This window comes from Pleurodeles waltl, chromosome 5 (genome assembly GCF_031143425.1).
Source record: "Pleurodeles waltl isolate 20211129_DDA chromosome 5, aPleWal1.hap1.20221129, whole genome shotgun sequence".
Lineage (NCBI taxonomy): Eukaryota > Metazoa > Chordata > Amphibia > Caudata > Salamandridae > Pleurodeles > Pleurodeles waltl.
The window spans coordinates 1,859,927,132-1,859,945,552 of record NC_090444.1 but is presented as its reverse complement, the minus strand read 5'-3'; the positions used below and the strand labels follow the sequence as shown (position 1 = coordinate 1,859,945,552).

General features: G+C 42.6%; 1 protein-coding gene across 2 annotated transcripts in view; it reads left to right on the top strand.

The window, feature by feature from the left end:
- LOC138296885 (solute carrier family 22 member 7-like) overlaps positions 1-18,421 on the top strand; it is a 248,671-nt gene that overhangs the window by 69,196 nt on the left and 161,054 nt on the right. The window contains exon 4 of one of the 2 annotated variants that reach the window (XM_069236378.1): positions 8,926-9,080. The exons of the other annotated variant lie outside the window; for it this stretch is intronic. Within the exon in view, the coding sequence (XP_069092479.1) occupies positions 8,926-9,080 (155 nt within the window). The remainder of the gene's footprint in view (positions 1-8,925; positions 9,081-18,421) is intronic. 2 annotated transcript variants of the gene reach the window in all.

The following is an 18,421-nucleotide window of genomic DNA, read 5'->3' as shown; positions in this document are numbered from 1 at the left end:
TCTGCCAGGGTCCCTGTGGGGTGGGTTATCAGTCCTTTGTGTGGGGTCAGGCCACTGGCCTTTGAAGTTTAAGTGAGAGCCCGTTCACCGTTCCTGCCCAGGGAGACCCATTCAGTATGCAGATAAATGCAGATGTGACTGACTGCCCTGTGTCTGTGTCTGTCTAGGAGTGCACAGGGAGAGCTGCCAGGCAACACAGACCAGAAGTGGATTGGAGACAGACTGTTAGGCACAGAAGGCCTTCTTTCTAAAAGTGATCTTCCTAAAATAGTAATGTTAAATTCAACACCACAAGTAATCAGGATTTTCTATTACCATTGTGGCCATACTAAGCATGACAGGGCTACTCATTTCAGATCAGAATATACCATTTTAACATATATAAGGGTAATTCTAATGTTGACCTATGAAAGGAGCAGGCCTTGCAGTAGTGAGAAATTATATTATGAGTTTTCACTACCAGGACATGTAAAACACAAAAGTACATGTCCTGCCTTTTACTTAAATAGCACCCTGCCCTATGGGTTGCCTAGGGCCTACCTTAGGGGTGACTTATTCGAAGAAAAAGGGGAGTTTCAGGCTTGGCAAGTAGTTTTAAATTTCAAGTCAAAGTGACAGTGAAACTGCACATAAAGGCCTTGTAATGGCTGGCCTGAGACATGGTTAAGGGGCAACTAATGTGGGTGGCACAATCCGTGCAGCAGGCTCACTAGTAGTATTTAACTTACAGGCCCTGGGCACATCTAATGCACTTTACTAGGGACTTACAGGTTACCATGTTTTGTTGAGAGAGCACATGCACTTTAGCACTGGTTAGCAGTGATAAAGTGCCCAGAATCGTAATGCCAACACAAATGAGGTCAGAAAAATAGGAGGAGGAAGGCAAAAGGTTTTTGGTGACCCTTCAAAGAGGTCCATTTTCCAACAATTATGAAAGTTGATTTTAGAATCGAAAGTCACCCTTGCCTGCCCAAAGCACCTAGAGGCTAATGCAGAGAGTGTGCCTTACGGAGATTCCATCCCGAATGCAGACATTCTGGCAGAAATGCAGGTACCCTGCCATGAGTGCGGGCATTTTGCACATGTAACTTTACTATCCAAAAGTACCTTTGTGAATTGGGCCCACATTGTGTAAACCTACATGTGACATTCATGCTAGCAGGTAGAATCAGTTACTGCCAGCACAGTCAATAATTACCCACAGACTCACAAATTAGAGATGAGCTTGCCCTACAAATTTGATCTAGGAGGTACAAAGAAAAGTCAACAGTCTGTTTTCAGTGATTTAGTGTATGGAAAACACATAGCACAATAGCTCCTAGATCCTAGTTGTAGGGTGAGCTCTATAATACTTTGCGAGCCTGCTAGTATTCACCTGTTATTTTTACACTTCTTGGGCCAGAGGTTCTTTCTGATTCATTCTTCTTGTCCTCCCAACCAATGTCACCCCATCTCTTCATCTTCTAAGCTTGTTGCATCTTACAAAATTCCAAAACCTTTCACCCGCTTTTTATGGGTTAGCGCAAAGCACTCCGTCCATAAAGTAATCTCTCTTTGGGCTTCAAACCACGCCCAGGTCACTTCAGTCTCTTTCATTGGTTCCTGGGCTTGCTCTTTAAAATCTGCTTGCTTTCATTTGTGAAAGGCATGCATACGTCATGCCTTTTCCGGTGTTTAGCCCGCCTACACAGCACCGGTAAACTACTAGAAACATACGTGCTCGATGTTTTGAGACTGGTTGCTGGACTACTTTATCTGTTAATTTTCCCCGCAGCACGATCGCGCTGCATTTTACATAGCGCGATCACGCTGTGTTTTTTTTCTTTTAATTTGTGTGGCAAGAAAAGTTAGGTTAGGAGTTTACAACGCAAATAGCTTCAACTCGAGCAAATGCAAGCCCCGTTGCATTAAAAATGCTTGTTCTTTTTGCTTGATACACATGAATAAATAAATTTAGGAATTGTATTTTGTTTTTAGACTTGATCACTTATTGTACTGAGCTCTTTCCTTTCTCTGTTTGGCACTATTACTGTTGAACTTATAACACATCTTGCCTTACTTACTGTACTATCTTGAAGATTACAGAGGATTGTAGTATCTATTCCTGTAAAATGTTGCAGTAGGGGTGAATTTGTTATAACTTTGAATGTTTCTATTGCATTATTTGTTTTCAACGCATGTCATTCCCAATATTTTAAAACAAAGCACTAGTTAAGCTTTTGGTCAACTCTCTCTTTTGAACTATTTTATCACCAATTTAGCCTTTATGCCATTCATGTAAAAAAACAGCCTGACTTCCATACAGAAATGCCATACAGAAGAACAAAGTTGGTAAATTGCATGATATGTACATAGAGTCCAGTAAAGTCAGACTTTTGGTCAAACTTTACCTTTGTGGACACCATAAAGTAGTAAAGTTAGACTCTTGGTTTAACTTTACCTTTTTGGACACCATAAATTAGTAAAGTTAGACTCTTGGTTTAACTTTACCTTTGTGGATAGGGCCCACATTGTTGTACACTAGTGAACATAAATATATTTGGGCTGAGCAACTAATCTAAAGCTTGGTATGGCAGGAGCGCATATGAGGCATGTAATGCAAAATATATGATGCTGGCTAGTGATACCTACTTACAAAACAATTATGCATACTTAGTGTAATGGTTACAATCCCTGGCATATTCATGGTAACCACCATCATAATGATGGAACTCATGGAGTGGTGATCACCATCACTGGCATAGTCTTAGCTATCCCAGACATGGTGTTACCATAAAGCCCAAGTTATATTCATTGCAGTCAGGTACATTATTTGCAACCTTGGCTCACTCATTTTTCTCTCTCTTGCTCTGGGTGAAGGTCTGATGATGAAAAAATAAGTCTATATGTGGGATATTGTGTGCATGCCTGTCATACGTGTTGGTATCACAGGGATGATAGTGAGTATCGCATGCTTGATGATCTGCCTCCTGGGCAAGTTTCTCCCAAGGATGGACCAGTCATTAAGCAAATGTGTTGACAGCCAATAACCCAGTGCTTAGTTTGAGCCAGATGCTGCAGGTAGGGCACACCGGCATTCATGTTTGAAAACTAGCATTTAATATTTCTCATCAGACTTTCACCCAGAGTAAGAGAGACAAAAATACAAAAAGGGAAAAAAGGAGGACAAGAAAGATGGAAAAAACAGTGGCAGCAGGCGAAAACAGGAATGGTAAAGAACCTGAAAGAGTTTGATAAAGGGGAAGAGGTTGTCTTGTAGTGGAACAAAGAGGCATGAGGTGGAATCAGAATCCAAAGCCTTGGCATTCAGCAGCCCCAATATTCATAGCACCAGATGTGGGCTTCTGAGCAACATGTAGATGCCTGGCACTTGTTTTACAAAGTATACATTGTAGTACTATCTACTCTGCTGAAAACAAAGATCAGGTGTAACTGTCTCAAAAAGAACAAAAGAACATTGCTTCAGAAAAATGTAAATATCTTATTCAGCAGATAAATGACAATCCATTTCATACCATCATATAAGAAATAAGGAATAACAGGAACAATGCTAGTCGCTTCCTTTCGAATCTACAACCCCAAAAGCATTTATATGACAGAGCAAACAAAGTTTGAGAAACTGGGGAACATTACCAATGTCCCCAAATTTACCCTGGTTGTAGGTTCCTGAAAAAATTGTAATTTAATTCTACCATCTCCCCAGAGTAGTTGAGCATGAGACAGTAACTGTATACTCAGACGGAGTGGATCATTTGGTGGTAGTTTCTGAGGACAAATTTGAAAGTGCTCCTGTCTGTGTTGTCTTCACTAGCTTTCCATCCATTCTATATTTGTTTGCAGTGGTGTTTGGTCATCCTGTGTTGCCACGTGTGCCAACTGCCTGGAGGTCTGGATCATGTTCAGTTGCTGTTCTTGAGGGGGACTAGGGAGTCAGCACGGGAGGCGATCTAGTTGTTGAAATCTTGCTGTCCTACTGAGGGGCAGAATAAACAAAATGTCACGCGATGCAGCTCAACAAGACACCTGGCTGCACTGCGTTACGTGACAGGGAGAGGGTAGGAATGCTCCATGTTTAACAATATATTGTGCATTCCTGTTCTCTCTTTGCACTGGCGCACTATGTGCTGCCAAGCACCAACACAGGCCCTCTTGCATCATGGTACAAAGGTGCCTGCATTGCACACAGGATTGATTTTCTACAGGAATAGCCACTTTTCAGTACAAAACATTCTTATAAGGAGTTTTCCTCTATGTGTGCTGCAGAATGCAGTGCACATAGAAAGAGCAAAAAACGAGGAAAAATAAAAATATTTATCCTATTTACTCCTCTCCTGGGAAGGCGTAGCATTTTGATGCCTTCCCAGGTCTACCACTCCTCTTAAATCTAGGAATTCACCAAAATCCATAGGTGGTTGCATGGGAACACCCATGCTACACCCATGGATTGTTTCCCTCGACCAGAGTAACTCAAGGCAGCAACTTGCACTATCTTGTGTTACTCAAGATTTACCAAGCACGCTTGATAACCTCATTCTAGGTTTGCATTTCCCTGCATCCCCTTGAGTAGTGAGAGGGTAATGAAAAACCTTTTATAAATATGCCCCTTGATGTAGTATGGACCAACTTTTTCTTAAATTGTGCCCTCCCTTAAATTAAAACTTGGGAAGACACATACTCTTCTCTTAAACATACAGAATGTTCCAATGTCTTTGATGACTTTTTTTGCTATGACATTATGGGGGTCATTCCGACCCTGGTGGTCCAAGACCGCCAGGGCCGGGGACCACGGAAGCACTGCCAACAGGCTGGCGGTGCTTCCCAGCCCATTCTGACCGCGGCGGTAAAGCCGCGGTCAGAAAAGGGAATCCAGCGGTTTCCCGCCGGATTTCCCCTGCATGGGCTGAATCTCCATGGCGACGCTGCAAGCAGCGCCGCCATGGAGATTCCGACCCCCTTCCCGCCATCCTGTTCCTGGTGGTTTTTACCGCCAGGAACAGGATGGCGGGAACGGGTGTCGTGGGGCCCCTGGGGGCCCCTGCACTGCCCATGCCACCGGCATGGGCAGTGCAGGGGCCCCCTAACAGGGCCCCATAAAGATTTTCACTGTCTGCATTGCAGACAGTGAAAATCGCGACGGGTGCAACTGCACCCGTCGCACCCCTGCAACTCCGCCGGCTCCATTCGGAGCCGGTTTCCTTGTTGCAGGGCCTTTCCCGCTGGGCCGGCGGGCGCTCCTTTGGCGGTCGCCCGCCGGCCCAGCGGGAAAGCCAGAATGGCTGCCGCGGTCTTTTGACCGCGGAGCGGTCTTTCGGCACCCAGATTTTGGCGGGCGGCGACCGCCGCCCGCAAAAGTCAGAATGAGGGCCTATATATCATAATGAGAGTGTATATTTCTTTTTGTCTAACTCCCTTAGATTATTCCTGGGTTATGTTTGAGCTTTTTACAACCTTAGATGGCTAAATCCTCTCTTGTACGTTGTTCATGAGACTGAAGTATATAGTATGAAAGTCCATAATCTGAACAGTTTCTCTAAATAAAGCAGAACTGCCCAAATGTCAGATTATTTTATGATTAATGAACCTGAGCAATACATTTCTGTCTGTTTCTTGTGATGTATACTGCCGTTTAATTTCCCTTCATGTTCTAAAACCACAAAGTCTGAAAATGGTAGCTACTTATGAACCAACTTGCTCTTAAATGGGCCCTCCCTTAAATTCAAACTTTTGAAGAGACAAACTCTTCTCTTACATTTATAGGATGTTCCAATGTTCTTTGATATCTTTTTTTGTTCTGAAATTATATATCATAATGAGAGTTATTTTTTCTTTTTGCTAACTCCTTTAGATTATTAATGGATTATTCTTAGACTTTTTATAATATTACTTGGCTAGTACCTCTCTTGTAAGTTGTTCAAGAGGCTTGATTACAGAGTAGGTGTGGGCGGAACTGGCAGAGTTTCATACCACCGAATTATGTGGAATTACATTACAATTATGTGGAATTCCACGGAATTCTGTGGAATAACACCAAGGGGTAGAGTGGGCAATTCAATGTGCAGTACATTCCCTTCGGTGGCCTTACATAAGCATGTAAGGGCACCAAGGGTTTATCCACTCCAGTGCATACCCCTTGGTGCCCTTACATGCGTATGTATGTGCTGTATATGACAGTGATTATGTTGCTGCGGATTTGAGAGAGATCGTTGCATTGGTCCTGTGAAACAGTAGATGAGTTGGAGGTGGCCACTGGAAAGGTGAAATCTATTATAATGGTGAAGGTTTATTTGCTTTTGCTGGTGCTGACATCAGTGTCTGCAAGGGTGGTGTATTAGATGGAGTAGATTAGTTGGTCTAGTGTACCAGGACAGATTTGAAAGTGCTTCTGTCAGCGTTGTTTTAGCTAGTTCTCCATCTGTCCTTTATTTGTTTGCAGTGCTGTTTCGTCATCCTGCGCTCCTCCATGTACCAACTGTCTTGAGATCTAGATCTTGTTGAGTTGCTGTTCTTGATGGGGACCAGAGAGTCGATGTAGGAGGTAATGTTGCTATCCTTGAAAGAGCGGCTGCTGTGCTCTGGTTGAAGGGCGTTGAGGGTGGTGGTACAGTCCTTGTCCAGGATGTTGTTCCAGTTTCTGGGGCAGCTCTGGTGATGGTTAATGTATGTTGGGGCTGGACAGTATCCTCAACTTCACAAAGACATGGTTTGTCTAGGTGAACTGGTGTGGATTTTTCAACAAGGATGTTGTCAAATCAAATGATAATGATATCTAGGAGGTATCTGGAGGTATGGGTCAATACTCATTGGGTGAGTCCCCGGTTTCCAAAGTCTTCGAGCAGTGCTTTCAAATTGGAGTCCACAAGGTCTTCTAGGTGGATGTTTATGGCTCTGAGTCGTAAGTAGTTGCATGTATTGAAGATTAGTGGTATGAAAATGTCCGCCATGGTATTGGTGAAGGTGGTGTATGGTCCTTGTGGTCGGTAGATGAGAGTGCCAATCAGGGTATAGTTGGCAATGAAGTGGAGCTTGAACAACTGGTGCTCCATGTCAGTGGATGATGTGTCTGAAGAGGTGGTGAACCTGATGGCATTCTTATAGATGATGCCTATTCTGCCTTCGGGCTTTTGAGGTCTGATAACTTTGTAACCAACATGATGCCTGTGATCATGTCCGGTGCTGAGGTGTTGTTCAGCTAGGTTTTTGTTAGGAACAGTAGGTCCAGGACATGCAACAGGCCCCAGATATCTGTGGTGTGTTTAGTGATTTAGCAAGTTTTAGGAACCTGCGTCTGATTGTGGAGTGTTGTATAGGCGGCAGCCAGAGCATGGTGTTCTGTACTGTTAGTGTTAGAGCATGATGTACTGGTGTGTGTGAGTGCATAAGGACTTATAAGAGGTGCTGAAGAACAATTTCTTAGTATTGTATGGTGCAGAGTGGCAGCAAAGTGGTGAGTGGTGGCTGAGACTGAGAGTGTGGGGGTTCACTGCATGAAACCAGTGGTTGGGGGAGGACCAGGGTCCCTGACGCTGGTCCTGGAAGGTTTGCAGTAGTTGTAGACTGCTTTGCCTTTGGTACTCCTTGCCTTAGGTCATGGGGTAAAGCCACAATTAAGCAGAATCTGGGAGTGGGGAGGAGAGTGGGGATTGGTGAGCGGGGTTAGGAGGGGACTGGAACTGGAAGTGGGAGAGTGGGATATAGAAGAGTGAGAAGTACACATGGTGGAGATAACAAGAACACAGCTCCACGAGAAGCGAAAAAAGCTAAAACAAGGGCCCCAAATGGGGGAGAGCACAGAAGGAGCAAAACAAGGGTGTACAAGAGGAAAAAAGTACAGAAAAGCAAAAACAGCGAAAGGTGAGAGAAAGCACAGATGGAGCGCAGCAAGGGCAGAGAGACAGAAAGGCAAACAAACGGCACAGCAGTAGTAGCCAAATTGACAGAAATAAGAAGAATCAAACAGGGGCAAAGTGGTCAGAAAAAAGGGAAAAGCAGAGTTAAATAAAGGCAAAAGGTCAGAAATAAAAGCAAAGATGAAAAAGGGAAAAGCAGAAGGAAATAAAAATAAGACAGCAAAAGCCAAAAAACATGAGAGGTTGAGAGAGAGAGAGAGAGAGAGAGAGAGAGAGAGAGAGAGAGAGAGAGAGAGAACTAGGTACAGATACATCCTAGGGGTCTGGGACATGTGAAAGGCAGTTCATGCGCCCACATTGCTCCCCATTTTGATAAGCACATGCCAGCAGCACACCAGCAGGACATATATAAGAGTGGGAAGACAAAGAATGCTGCATTTCTGGATGTAGCCAACAAAGGGAGCATTTTGTTTGGCTGACCGGCTCCATACATTATAATTTGGCAATGAACGCTAATGGCTGCTAAAGGCCATGAATCTTCATTATAGGAGTGAGACACAGGACTATAATGTTTTTAGAACATTCCACCCTCTGAGGATAGAAAGTTCTAAATTAAAAAAAGAGAAAACCAAGAGACAAACATGGAACTGTGGAGCACAAAATCTGAACTAACCATTATTGGCCCTGAAATTGTGAGTAATGGAGCTTGCAACCTTCCAATGTTCTAAACCCAAATATTACCCTTTCATCCACCCTCTCTCCTAGCCCTATCACACCTAAATATGCATATGCTGAGTGCCTGCACCTTTAGTTATACACCAGACTTAAAGCCGCCCCTATGACTATCCCACTGTCAGCTTTCTAATAATAAACTCTAACCACCATCAATTTTCTCAAGCACACACTAAATCCATGTTTATATTGCGACATTGCACCATGTATTTGTATCGAGGTTGAATTCTTTTTGTATTCTTATGTCCACTTTTCAGAGCCATTAAATTTAAGGATAATGTGTCCATCCATGCCAGCTGAGCATGAGCAGGATAAGACAGCTTTGCTTTCATGTGTTTTCACCTAGGTATGGCCGGCGTATGATGCTCCTGGTAACCTGTGTGTTCACATTGCTGTTTGGGATGGCCTCTGCAGCATCTGTCAATTATCCCATGTTTGCAGTCTTCCGGGCTCTTTCTGGGCTATCAGTTGCTGGGTTTTCTATGATCACAACGGCATTAGGTAGGTAGAGTGGCTAGTTTCATCAGAATGTTTTTACCACTGTTTAATTGGGGCTAACTGTAGACCCTTGCACCCAAAATAAAGTGTCCTACATTTGTGGATTGTAACCTTTTTAAAGCTATTGATTCCTTAGTGCTGGTGTTAATTTGTGAAGAAATATGTGATAAATTAAAAGGTCTTTTTCCAGCACTTCTACCTTCTCTCACTACTAATCTCATTCCCTCATTCCAATCCCTCCTTCTACTGATCTTACCTCAGTTCCTCACCCCTCCAATATCTTCCCAGCTCTTGCAATGTCATCCTTTCACTTTGTACCCTTTCTATTCCTCCTATCCAACCTGTTTTCCTTTTTATCTTTTCTCCCTCCTCGCTATACTTGTGTTTGTGCCTTTCCTGTTCTTTGTAAATGTGCTCATTTGTACTCCATAACTTCTTGCAATCCCTCTGTCTGGCACCTGTGGTTTTCCAAAACCCCCCATGCCTAGTAAAACTCAGACATCGCATTATTTTTGGGTATTTTTTACGGTCTGACTTGACAGCACATCTGCCACCACATGATTATGTGAGAATCACAAGGAGTGGGACTTTAGCTCCACCCATATGCTGGGAGTTGGAGTACATGTTTGGTTGGGCAGAGGTTGTATGCTTGCACAAAAAAGTACTTGCCCTCCACATAGCTGTGATCATTTTGTTTATTTATCCAGCTGCCAAAGCTTGAACATTTAGGGGCACACACCTTATATTGAAATACTATTAATGTGTCTTAGATAACTAGATAATTTATGGTGTTTTTGTCTGACAGCATGACAGCTTGAAAGGAAGAATGAAAGTCATTAATCTATCTGGATTTTTTTGTCTGGCTTGGCAGTGCAACTGTTACCTAGTCTTATGTAATCAACAAAAAAAAAAACTTTCAGAGTCCTTCTAAGAGAGGGGCTTAGGTCCCACTTATGTGTTGGTCCCTCAGGACGCAGGATTTCATTGGGCAAAGTTTATGTTGCAACCACTAAATAGACTGCTTGCATTGCACTTTTTGGCTTGTGGCAACGTGTGTATTCGATGCAGCGGGACAGAGTTGTCTATGGTGAAAATCCATTGATCATGGCTGTTGGCATGATCTGTTAATTATGAAATGTTAGGATAAAGGCACTAGGCCAGACATATCTGTTATCACAATGGTGGCAGCAGTGGGATTCTGTAATTGGGATTGGTCGTTGGTAGCAGAAGCGGGTGAAGCAAGAAAAGAAGCCACACCATTATCTATTGGTAGCTCAACTTGGGCATAATATTTAAATAAGTTGTATGCGGCTAATAATGAAAATCCCAGTACACCTACCCTGGTGCCGTCTGTATTGTTGACTATATCTTTGATATTTAAATATTGCTATGAGAAGGGTGTAGTTCCTTTTTTCTGGAAAGGCAGTGCCATCCTTCCTCTTCATAAAATCGGTGATAGGGCCTCCTAAGAAGTTATCAGAAAACAGCAGTTTTAGTTACGACAGAACAGATCTTCACCAAAAGTCTATTAGAACATCTTAAAGGGTAGGTTGTTGGTATGGGAATACTACTGAGGGTGTAAGAAGACTTAATGTCAAACTGTGCTACATTGGATATTTCAATTATACGGGCTGTCACAGAAAAGTATATATAGACAAAATGTATTTTATTGAATGTTCAACCACTTTTAACCGGGTCAACAGACCACCTTCAGGGGCTTAGCCACCGGGGGAGGGGAGTGGCATTTGAGGGCCAGTCCATATTTATCTTTAGCGCCCCCAAATGACCGAGGCAGAGCACACAGTGTTTATAGGAGTGAGTTTTATCTTGTTCGAGTTCATGTGTGTTCCAAGACAGAGCAAATGTCATGCTATGTCTTCTGACAAATTGTGTGGAGATTGTGTTGGCTTTTTTTCTTTGACTGCAAATTGAGAGGATTGTGTAAAATTAACTATGTGACAATCTCGCTGGGGTACAGACAAGGCCACTGAAATTATGTGACAGGGTGGCCTTTTGTGGTAATGTCGACTGAACTATGTGGCATGGATAGACAAATTATGCAATGTAATGTGGTGCATTATGTGATAGTATCACTTTAGTATTTTTATCATTTTTACATATTAGCACTGGCACAAAAAAGGTTTCACTTCATTAGTACCAGTTCCAAATGCAGCTATAAATAAGTGAAAGGTGAAAGATTATTATTTGCGAAGGACCTTCCACTGTCTGGCAGCATGTGTTGCTAGCTAGAAACAACATTTGTTTTGTGTTAAAATCTGTTGATTATGCAGCAGATGATGGATTATGTGGCAAATATGGCAAATTCCTAATTATGTGGAAAACACTGTAGCCACAAAATCACATAATTCCAGTGGCTTTGCTTTTAGGGAGTGCAAAACGAATTACAGTAGGGCGTCAATTTGTTTCTAATTCGCAAAAAAAAATCTGTTATAAAAGAAGCACATTTTGTTTTAATAATTTTGACGTCTGATTGAAAAAAAGATTTAAAAAACATCAAAACAAATGTTGGTGATGCATAAATTATAAATTTTGCATTGTATTGTATTGCAAAATTGAACTGCACTTCATACCCCTTTGTTTGGCACTGAAGCCCTTACCTACATAGGCAGCAAGCTATGCCATATAGGGCGGTGTGTGGTTGGAAGGGTCTTGTCTTTGTGATCCTACCTGGGAAGTGTTTCCATTTTGTGCTTGATGTCCTCCAATGTGCGGATATGGTGTTACAAGATGCATCGCACAGCAGTGTGATGGATTATGAGCTGTGGAAGACAGATGCGCAGTTTATGGTTTGTCAGGTACAGCTCTGCATGTACCTTTATAATGTTTCTTATCATATAGTCTGCTTCACTGGTTACTGCGCGGGGTTGTCCAATCAGAAATTTGGGGTAAATGTCTGAGGCAGAAGCTGCATTGCTGGAGGGGGAACTAAGTAGAGAGATCTACTGGGATGTGCATTGTTACTATATTTTCATATCTGAAAGCTGTTGTGAGATGTGAAGTAGTGCCATAGTGTATAGGTCTTTGGGACCTGCAGTCTTGGACTAGATTAAAGTTCTTAGGTTGACCAGCGGTGCGGATAGAGCTTTTCAGTTACTCCATGCCTGTTTATTTGGTGATGGCTGGTTTATTGGCTGCACAGTACTGGTGATGGTCAACTCCTGTAGTGGATATGTCTTATGTGAATGTCAGAGGTGTAAGTTACAGTTGGCTGCTGGCAGTTGAGTTTTACGATATTAGTATTAGTGTGGGCCAGAAATGTATGACCTTGCATCACTATATCATACCCCAGCGAAGCATAAGTCAGCTATCCTTAACATACCAGCTTCTCTAAAGTAGGTTGATTTTATTTTGCTTAATCTGTGAATTGTAAGCTAAAGATTAAGCTCAAGGGTGCAACTTTCTTTCCAGGTTCTGGTGTCAGGATGTGTGGTGCTTTAGTTGTCATGGAAACAGCCATGTTTTCAAATGTCTTCTGAAGTTTATATGCGCCTGGATGCTTCGGATGCTGGCTAGTAGGGAGTTCCCATCCTTGACGGCTCGTACTGAGAAAGCAGTGACTCCTGTGCATTTCTTATGGTCAGGTGGCAAGATGATAAGCGGTGCAAGCCTGTATCACAGTGTCCTGATGTGTTTGTATTACTTAAATGTACCTAGTAAGTCTACCTGTCCTTTTCCATGAAGGATCTGTGAATATTCAAAGTGCCTGGAACATTGCACTTCTAGCTATAGGTAGTTTATAGAGTGATTACCTGCTGGAGTAATGTTTTCTCTTGGGTAAAGGCAGAGAAGAAGCCTTACTGCAGCATTTAGGATGAGTTGTATTTTGCGTCTGATGAATGCCAGTGTGCCAAGGTATAGGCTGTTGGCATAGTCAAGTTTGCAGAATATTCAAGGTTTGGGAAGATGCAACATAGTATTTTGAATGTGTAGATAGCACTCTGTTTTACTCGAACATGTGGTAACAAATATAGGTCTGAATCCATGGTTACTTCTAGGTTTCTGGCTTCTCTTGGGATTTTTGGAGGAGTTCGTGTTGGCCATTGGCAGGTATGTTTGTCATTTTCCAGAGGTCATAAGCGCTGTCTTTGCAATATTCAGCTTCAGATGGTTATTCAACATCCATGTACTTATGGCACAAAGGCAGTCAAGTTTTAAACGGCAGAGGTCTTCCCGACCATCTATCTTTAAAAATGATTGGGTTCATCTGCATAGTTGTAACTGGTGGGTATGAATGATGTAATCAGGTTTGGTAAGGGGGTCAGGTCGATGTTGAATAATGGAAGAGATATGATGGACCCCTTCAGGGCAGGGTCAAGACTGATTTTAATATGGCTGGGTCCGAACTGGGGTGATGTGGCAAGCATAATAACGATGGATTAAACCCAGATCTGTAACTAGGGGTGAGTGTTTGAAAGGTTTTAACACTCCGTCCATCATTTTATTTTGTGATATTGCCTTGTACGCCCTAAGTGTCTAGGGTATGCCCGAACGTGGGTCCCTTGCTTGCTGCACCCCTGGATTCAAGCTAGCCTGATTGATGAAGGGTGATACCCTGAAACCGGTCTCAGCATTACACTTCTCAGCCCACAGTCTACTCAAAACCGTCACTAAGCAATGCACCCTTGATGCGGACCCTTAAATTGCAAGCACCTTGTTGACAGCATCCTCAACAATGATGCAGGATGCTGCATCACAGTTCAGCAGCTCTCCCAAAACCACTGCGGCGTGATGCATCCTCGATGCAGGATCTTGCAGTGCTCCGCAACCAAGAATTTACAGTACTTTGTTCAGTGGGCCTAGCTGGACCCTGTTCTGGCTTGAATTCCATTGTGGTTGACCTGAACTTGTGATTTTGTCCCAGTCCAGTGTGACCTTATATCCACAGTTGCCCTTTAAAAATGCATTCTCCGGTTCTACTGATTGGATCTTTTTTGTTTTGGTGTTATTAAATGTTACTCTATTTTCATAAATTGTTGTTGGTTTTTTCATGTGTTGTGTTTTCAATGTATTACTGTTTGAAGTACTTGATAAAGACTTTACACCTTGCCTCTAATTAAACCTGACTGTTTTGTGCCAAATTACGAAGACGGTTAAGCCCAGGGCAATTTGTGGTTTAGTGCTGGAATAGGATCTCACCCTCCTCAACATGTAAACCGATTTTCCAACAAAAGGCGCTAAGGAAGTTCATCTAATGCCCACTGAGTTCTTGGCCTTTCAGCTGTGTCAGTGAACTAGTGTTGGTACCACCTTTCAAATCAGCTTCTCATACATAACACTGTGGTGCCCCAAAGGGGATAACATCAATAAATAAAATGATGGACGGAGTGTTGAAACTTTTCAAACACTCACCCCCAGTCACAGATCTGCATTTAATCCATCGTTATTTTGCTTGGCAAGCAACCCCAGTTCGGACCTAGCCATATGCAAATCAGTCTTGACTCTGCTCCCTATGGAAGCTGTCCAGCCCAAATTGCCAAGCCAGGTCCTCCCTGGATAGGATTCAAGCATCCTGAGACACCCATTGCATTTTGACGCTGCCCCATATTTATAAGAAATCTTAAACCTGAAGCAGCGTAAAAACTAATGCACCCCAGGGGGTGGTGTTAGTGATGTGCAACGAGAAGAAATACTTTTATGTCTTCTCGTATTTGCCTTTTCTATGTGGGCAAAACTCCATAAATGATTGTTTATGTAGAGGAAGGAACACCATCCTGCACATAAACAAGCATTAAATAATGACAATTTGTTGCATCCTTCCACATATGATGAGTTCCTGATGCAGAATGTCCCAGGTAGGACATCCTCTCGCTAAACCAAAGTATTTTGAGTGTGGAGGCTGGAAATCCACCACCTGAGGTAGAAGCTGTGGGAGGGATGAGTTGAGGCCAGCTTATTTAAAAAAAAAAAAAACTTGATAAGATTTGCATTGCACAAAGCTTGAACAGTTTAGAAAAAAACACAGTTGCAAATCAGACTTTACCCCCCTCTAATTTAAATCCCATCCAATTGGTAGAATTTTGGAAAGTTGATTGAGCGTGCTTAATATGTACCTTAAAACATCCACAGATTCCTTCACACAGAATCATATGATGTGCACCAGAATATCAAAACCAGAATATCAATGACACAGAATATTGAGGACAGAACAGTAAGTAAGTGTAGATATTCTACACCTTCCTCCACATATGTGCATATATAACTTCAAGGTATGTGGATGTGGAGGTAGAAATAGTAAATCTATCCTTCCTATGCATGCCCTTACCTTTCAATATTCTGTCCTCCATATCCTTGCACCACAATATTCTAGGGGTCAGTTTTTAGTAGGAAAGAATGCACCTATGGGGCACAACTGCAATGTGTGATCATAGCTTAGGGACATGCCCCTCTAAAAATATACCCGTGGCCAGAGGCCTGCCCACCCTTGGCAAGACGATTTCTACACTGGGAATCCCTCACTGCCCACTCCACCCAATAGTGGCCCGTCACTCATCTACCTGGTTTAAATTCATTTGAGAGGAAATCAAGGTCTTTCAGAAAAGATCGTAACAAAGAATGGGCTAAAACAAGGTTACTTGTCATCTCCTCTGTTATTTACCAGACGTTCTTTCCTCTCAGGTGAGAGCTTCCCAAGGTAGGGAGTGAGGAAATAACCTGTCTCCTCTATGCAGATGACATAGTAATATTAGATCTGATGCCTAAGCGAAAAAGGTTGTATCTTCTTAAAACCTTTGCAGAAGAATACTATTCAAAAAACAATTCCCAAAAGCAAATTTATGTTTTTTAAAGCTGAACATCAATTGAAGAAAATAAAGTATATGTGGGACTTGGAGACTCAAAAACATGAGATGGTTAAGTCTTATGTATAATTGGCTGACATGTTTAGCTCTAATTGTTTAGAAAGGAATCACACATGCCTTATATACAGCAGAGCAATGAGCCATTCAAAACGCCTGAGATAATTTTATAACACCTATAGCCGCAGACACTTTTTCTTTCTAATTCAGCTGTATTGTTTAAAAATCTCTCCATTTCTATAACACACAACAGAGGTGAAGCTAATTAACAGCTGGTCCTTTTTGGACTCTACTGAGAGTGAATGTCTTTGGAGAATATGTTGCTTGAATATCCTAGTTTCCATTGCAGCTCTCCATCTCCTATTAAGAACTGGGCCTTGTTAACATTTTTGCGATGGGTCTGGGGTCAGTCCTATGTCGGGGCCTCCAGCTGATCCAATCTGAGACCAACTCTCTTAGGAAATTACCCTGGAGAGATGTATTTATTGAGGAAACACAATATAGCACTTTTAGGGGGAACTTTTATGCTGCCTGTAAGAAATTGGGTTATCGGTTGAAGGGGTGAAACCCTTTTCAACGGCAACCACCCTTTTTCTCAAGGTGAAGTCACAAGCAAACCCTCAACTAACCTGTGCTTAACTCTTGGGTAAATTGGCACAGAGCAGTCAGGCTTAGTCAAGGACAATGTGTAAAGTGTGTGCAACACTTTAATCAATAACACAGTGAAAACACACCACAAAAGGATTCCACACCATTTGAAAAAAAATAGAGTAAGTTTAATAAATAAAATAAGATTAAAACCACAAAAATCCAATCAGTAGAACTGAAAATAGTGGCAAAAAGCACAGAGAGACAAGTGTGGCTATCCGGTCGCACCAGACCTGCACAGAGTCACAAGTTCAGGCTGACTGTGAGGGGGCATGGACTGGCTACAGGGACCCAGTTAGGGCCATTGAACAGAGTACCTTCAATCTTGGTTTGCAAAGCACTGTGAGGATCAGCATCGAAGATGAGTAGTGCTGCTAAAGTGATGCGCCAGTTCCGAGGAGCTGCAAGGCTATGATGCGGAGTCCTGCATCATCGTTCAGGCTGCCATCGACAATGGATGCAAGGGCCTGAGCCAAGGATGCATCCTGCAGCAGCAGTTCTGACAACACTGTAGAGAGGATGCAAGTCTTTGACACACAGCAGAGGACATGCACTGTTCTGCTGTATCCAGAGAGGCTGTCAGAAACCTTAAACACACTTCCTGGACTGACACCACTTGGCAGGGTAGACTCATAGATGGCTAGAGTCCATGTGCTGGTTCAATATTGTTGGAGCCTTCTGTCCCTGAGGTTCTATGCAGGAGACCAGCCAGCTAGCCTTTGGACTCACTCTCAGGTCCGGGGTTCAACAGGTGGAGGTTCAGTTCTTACCCAGGCAAGAGGGAAGCAGGTCAGAATGGCAAACTAGCAGTCCAGCAAGGCGGTAGTACAGCAGGGCAGCATTCTAGCAGAGTAGCAGTCCTTCAGCAGCACAGCAGTCCTTCTTCCTCTCAAAGTTTCCACAGGTCCAGAAGTATACTGAAGAGGAGGTGTCTGAGGTCCAATATTTATACCTGGTGAACTCCCAAGGCATCCTCCCTTCCATGTCCTGACTTCAGTAATACTACAGGGAATATGCAGCCCTTTGTGTGAAGGCAGGACACAGCCTATTCCAGTGTAAGCAAGGCTGGGCCGTCTCCATCCTGTCAGTGATAGCCCATCCAGGCAAACTTTCTCTTGTGTTTGATTGTCCAGGAGAAATATACAAAGCCCAACTGTCAGCTACACCGAGTCATGTGACCCATGGACAGACTACAGGCACTAAATGGATAAGGCATGAAAATGGCAACTTTCTAAAAGTGGCATTTTCAAAAATGAAATTTAAAAAACAATTTTACCATAAAAGAGGATTTGTCATTACACTTCCAAAGACGCCTAATATGATCCGGTTACTGGTTCCCATTTGGGAACTACAGCTTATTAAATGTAATAAGGTAACCCCACGTTATCAATAGAAAGCCCTATGGTGATGGTTCTGTGTATGTAAAAGGTAGGACATGTGCATTTATGTTTTGCATGTCCTAGTAGTGATAAACAGCCTATTTCATTTTTTACTACTGTGAGGGCTGCTCCTCTCATAGAGTAGCATTGGGAATTCCCTTATATCTTTTTAAGTGGTAAATTCTGATCTGAAAGGAGTTGAGTTGTCATGTTTGATATGTTTGGAATGGTAGTGAAAAATCCTGCTTACTGGTGTAGTTGGATTTTATGTTACTATTTTAGGAATTGCTTTGAACAGGACAGATGGGGTGTTGTCATTCATTGGGGACTGGGTCTGTATGTCCAATATGATTTTAGACTAATTGTGATAAATAATTCCTCTCGGAACACTTGCTGTTCACAGACTTTGTACCCTGGGAAGGATCGGGCTGCATTGTATTTGTTTTGTACTTTCTAAAATGGCATTTCTAAAATGTGGGTCCTATACACATCTCATTTCTAA